The sequence below is a fragment of the Aotus nancymaae genome, unplaced genomic scaffold, assembly GCF_030222135.1.
Source record: "Aotus nancymaae isolate 86718 unplaced genomic scaffold, 86718_ANA_hifiasm-v0.15.2.pri h1tg000067l, whole genome shotgun sequence".
Lineage (NCBI taxonomy): Eukaryota > Metazoa > Chordata > Mammalia > Primates > Aotidae > Aotus > Aotus nancymaae.
Genome location: NW_026988482.1, coordinates 26,546,192 through 26,551,305, shown reverse-complemented (window position 1 = coordinate 26,551,305; position 5,114 = coordinate 26,546,192). Strand labels below are relative to the sequence as shown.

The 5,114-nt window shown below is 47.0% G+C and overlaps 1 protein-coding gene across 1 annotated transcript; it reads left to right on the top strand.

The window, feature by feature from the left end:
- The first annotated feature begins 1,523 nt into the window (after nt 1–1,523).
- LOC105722863 (IQ domain-containing protein F1) lies at nt 1,524–4,903 on the top strand. Its single transcript, XM_064366779.1, has 4 exons — nt 1,524–1,574; nt 2,209–2,313; nt 2,448–2,510; nt 4,457–4,903. The coding sequence occupies exons 1-4, from the start codon at nt 1,524–1,526 to the stop codon at nt 4,901–4,903; spliced, it is 666 nt and encodes a 221-aa protein (XP_064222849.1).
- The last annotated feature ends 211 nt before the right edge of the window (nt 4,904–5,114 follow it).

Sequence of the window (5,114 nt, the reverse complement as noted above, 5' to 3'; positions counted from 1 at the left end):
GCCATGTTTTAAGTTTGTCAGGTGTTTCTTTATCGTGCAGTTGCTGTGGGAGTATTTTGTGACCCTCTGCATCCTAACTGGAGGTGGAACCCTCTGACATTCCCATGAAGTGGCATTTCTTCCTCCTTTCTGGCTCCTCTGAAGGGAAGCCCTTCCATGTCCAGACCTGCCTTGTATTGTCTTATTTCCTCTCTCGATGTTGCCAGGGCTTTTTGTTCTTCACATGATGTGGGTTACCCCATATATTCTGATCTGTAATTAGATTTTGAATTTAATTTTTCTATCTCTCTTTTTTTTTTTTAAGACTGGGTCTCACTCTGTCACCCAGGTTGTAGTGCAATGATATGATCATGGCTCACTGCAGCCTCAACCTCACTGGGCACAGGTGATTTTTACTGCTTGTCTCCCAAGTAGCTGGGACTACAGACGCACAGCACCATGCCTGGCTAATTTTTGTATTTGTTGTAGATACAGGGTTTTGCCATGTTGCCCAGGCTGCTCTTAAATTCCTGGGCTCAAGTGATCCACCCGCCTTGGCCTCCCAAAGCGCTGGGATTACAGGTGTGTGTGAGCCACCATACCTGGCCTTTTCTGTCTTCTTATCTCTCAAAAAGCTGAGGCCCACTACTTAGGTTGTGAGGAGGTTGGGGATTATTCTTCCAGATAATGAAGCACGAGGCTGTCATGACTATGTGTGTGTTGTGTTGGGCTGTGGGAAGGTGTAGGGGAGTGTTGGGAGTTGGGGAAAGTAAAAAACTGACTAGTGTTACAACAAGGGCTTGTACCCTATTATCCTTCTCAAATGAACACATATCACACTTTCCCTGTCACACCCTCTATTAGCCCATTTTCATGCTGTTGAAAAAGACATACCCAAGACTGGGCAATTTACAAAAATAAAGAGGTTTAATTGGACTTATAGTTCCACATGACTGGGGAAGCCTCATAGTCATGGTGGACATCAAGGAGGAGCAAGTCATGTCTTACAAGGATGGCAGCAGGCAAAGAAAGCTTGTGTAGGCAAACTCCCATTTTAAAAACCATCAGATCTCGTAAGACTCATTCACTATCCCAAGAAAAGTGCAGAAAAGATCCACCCCCATGATTCAATCACCTCCCACCAGGTTCCTCCCATGACGCATGGGGATTGTGGGAGTTACAATTCAAGATGAGATTTGGGTAGGGACATAGCCAAACCATATTCTGCCCTGGCTCCTCCCAAATCTCATGTCCTCACATTTCAGAACCAATCATGCCTTCCCAATGGTCCCCCCAAAAGTCTCAACTCATTTCAGCATTAACTCAAAAGTCCACAGTCCAAAGTCTTATCTGAGACAAGGCAAGTCCCTTCTGCTTATGAGCCTGTAAAATCAAAAGCATGTTAGTTACTTCCTAGATACAATGGGGTGCAGATATTGAGCAATACAACTATTCTAAATGGGAGAGATTGGTCAAAACAAAAGGGCTACAGGCCCCATGCAAGTCCAAAATCTAGTGGTGCAGTTAAATCTTAAGGCTCCAAAATGATCTCCTTTGACTTCGTGTCTCATATCCAGGCCATGCTGATGCAAGAGGTGGGTTCCCATGGTCTTGGGCAGCTCCGCCCATGTGGTTTTGCAGGCTAGTCTTGAATTCCTGACCACAGTTGATCTGTCTGCCTTGGCCTCCCAAAGTGCTGGGATTACAGGCATGAGCCACTGCACCCAGCCAAGTGTTTTCAATTAAATGTTATTACCAATGACTAGCTTTTTATAAACCTTTACATCAATGGGCCAGTATTTCTGGCATCTTGCCTTTGAAGTCAGGGCTTTGGCCATTTCTGGCAGAAAAGAATGGGCAGCGCTTTTGTCTTTCCCTCTTTCCCTTGGAGGGGGCTCACCTGTTAGGTACCATCTGGTGCCTGAGTAACAGGTATCATTATGACATCACAGGTCTTTCTTCCTCTACCATTCCTGCCTGTGCTATGGCTGGATGAACACAGACCTGAGGGGATTTGAACCATCTACACCCAATTCATGTGTGAACAACGGTAAGAGAAAGCCAGACACACCAGCTTGTTAGAGATGTCCCCATAGATCTCTCAGGATGAAGGGATCACCTGACACTGAAGACTCTGAGAAGTCCTGGAAGCTGGGGATGCCTACCATACTGAATGGAGAGGGAGGGACAGCAGCCTCACTCTTGCCTTTCCCCTAATGCTGATTGCAGGAGGAGAAGCAGCCCCCAAAGACGAAGGAGCCCTCAAAAAGAGATAAGCCTCAGCAGAAGGAGACGCCGACCCCTTTGTCCTTAGGAGCAAAGTCGAAGGCAGAGGTAGGAGGAGCCCTGACTTGGATATCATTGATCCTATGTCCTAGTGCTTGTGGCTAGTGTATTTTGCATGGTGCTGAGCTAAGAAGAGAAATAAACTCAATCTTGTTAGTCCTCTTTCCCCATTTGCTTTTCAGGCTAAAACTCCAGCTCTGGTTGAGACACAGACAGTGGACAATGCCAGTGAGAAATTAGAAAAAGTACGACCTCCCAAACCACACGGGGCTGGGGCTGGGGATGTGGGGGCTGTGCTTTTGGAATGGAATGACTGTGATATGGGAAGCTGGGCTCAGTCAGAAGTGTGTGCGTGCATGTGTGTGTGTGTGTGTGCGTGCATGTTTGAGCTTGTGCATATACGGTGTTTGTGAATTAAGATTTAAAATGTGAAAGTTAAGAAAAATGATGATGGAGAAGAGAAGAACTTTGGGGTGGGGGAACTTTTAATACTATAAAATTGTTGGAAATAAGAGCTTGGAGTCACAAAGAAAATGAGCACTCAAACCAAGGATTTCTTAGCAAGGCCAAATTACATGTGCAGAAGGGTGCTTCTTGTATACAAGGCAGTGGCAAAAGCACACTGAACAACGGAAAGAAGGCATTCTTATTTCCTAGCACAGTCCCTGTTTCTGTGTGCTCCCCCTGTGGGTGGGGTCAGACTGCACAATTTAAACTGATCCCAATTGGCTAGATTTAGCAATTTTTTTAAATAAGGGAGGGATGTTGGGTACAGGCTTAGAACAGGACAAAGAAGTAGGAAGTTAACTGTTTGTACCTAATGACTTAAAGCAGGGCAGTGTAGGTCGGTTACAAGCTTGGCAGGTTAGGCAAGAAAGATTACTTATAGAATAGAACAAAGGACAAGGGAGTGAAATCTTTTGAGGAGGAACTGTTTGTTCCTAACAACATGTTGACGAAAAGAGTTGAACTCTGTAAAATATGAAGAGATTTATTCTGAGCCAAATATGAGTGACCATGGCCCACGACACAGCCTTCAGGAAGTCCTGAGAACATGTGCCCGAGGTGGTCGAGGCACAGCTTGGTTTTGTACATTTTAGAGAGACATGAAACATCAATCAAACACATTTAAGAAATACATTGGTTTGGTCCAGAAAGGTGTCCAGAAAGGACAACTCAAAGCAGTGGTGGGGGCGGGGAGGGAGGTGTGGTGGGGGAAGGGCAGTGCTTTCAGGCTGTAGGTGAATTTAAACATTCTCTGACTGACAATTGGTTGAGTTTGTCTAAAGACCTGGAATTCATAGAAAGGGAACATTCAGGTTAAGATAAAAAATTGTGGAGACCAAAGTTCCTTTGAAGTGTTATAGTGGCTGCCCTTAGAGACGACAGATGAGCAATGTTTCCCTTTCAGACCTTAGTAAATCTCTTCGGGATTGGGAGGGTGGGTCTGGAGGAAAAAGATCTAGTTATGTTAATAGAGATTCTTTACAGATGCAAATTATCCCCCACAAAGAACAGCTTTGGAGGGCCATTTCAAAATTTGGCAAAGAAACATGTTTTGGGATAAAGTATTTTTCTTCCTTGTCTCATAATGTTATTATGCCAGGGTCAGGTTGGAAAGTAAGTCACAATATATAGGGTTAAATCAAATCCATCTGATGAGAATTTATGATTTGTAGGGCATGACTCCCCAGACCCCTTTAGACAGGAATCCGGGCATGATAAAAAATATCAGAGTTTAGTTCTCAGATATGATAGAGGGACAGAACAGGCTGAGGTTATGAGCTGGAGTCAGGGATGAGAGGGCAGGGCTGGCAAAGGATGTCACTTCTCCGGCAGGTAGGAGGAGTCTGAAAGGAAGGGTAAGGCCTGAGTGGAACATGGTAACCCTTTGACTCCATATCACAGTGTCCTTGCTGGTCAACTAGGTCCATGGAAAACTGGGCAGGTGTGCCCCATGATGGGGACCTGAGACCCAGGGGCAAGGTGATGTGCTTGTGGCCATCAACCAGAGGATGGCAGAGGCAGGACACCTACCTGGTCTTCTGGTTCCAGCCGGTGCCCTCCCCAGTGCTCCTGAATTCCAGAAAAAGGGACAGTTGCTGATAGGGAATCAGGGCCTTTCCTGACACACCCCAGGGCTGAAGCCAGTGGGGAGCATTCTCTGAAGGTCCCTCTTTTCTCTTGAAAGCTCCCAGAAACCCAAAAGAAGCTCTCTGACAAAGATATGGTAGCCATCAAGATCCAGGCCTGGTGGCGGGGGACCCTGGTGCGTCGGGCACTGTTGCACGCAGCCCTCAGAGCCTGCATCATTCAGTGCTGGTGGCGGCTGATGCTGTCCAAGTTTCTGGAGAAGAGGCGGCGGGCAGCGCTGGAGGTCTTCTCCTGGGAGGAGTGGGCAGCAGTCACACTGCAGTCCCAGGCCCACATGTGGCACATCCGCAGGCGTTATTGCCAGGTGCTCAATGCTGTTCACATCATCCAGGCCTACGGGAGGTGCCGCGCCTGTGCTTCCCGGGGGTTCATCAAGGGCCAGTACAGAGTCATGGCTAACCAGCTGCATCTCGAGCTGGAGATCTTGCTGGGCTCAGGACCTTGCATTGTGACAGAGGGTATTCCCATCTCAATAAAGGAATGAAGTGGTCTTTTCTGCATAGTCTCTGTTTGACAAGCAGAGCAGAGCAGAGCAAAGGATGTCAGATACTTGGCATTTCATATACCAGCTCTGAGGAATGGGCAGGGCTTGTCTGAGGCCTCATGTGGAGCAGGACTCTGGGCCCCTCTTCCAGACTGAGCAGAGACTGTGATTGATTAGCAATGTCTGCTGTAGGAAGGAAAGTTGAGGGCAA

Coding starts and splice junctions, on each gene's coding strand:
- LOC105722863 (XM_064366779.1), top strand. CDS start 1,524: ATGATCTCCTTTGACTTCGTGTCTCATATCCAGGCCATGCTGATGCAA. Junction 1,575..2,208: donor AGGCCATGCTGATGCAAGAG/GTGGGTTCCCAT, acceptor TGCTGATTGCAG/GAGGAGAAGCAGCCCCCAAA. Junction 2,511..4,456: donor CCAGTGAGAAATTAGAAAAA/GTACGACCTCCC, acceptor TTCTCTTGAAAG/CTCCCAGAAACCCAAAAGAA.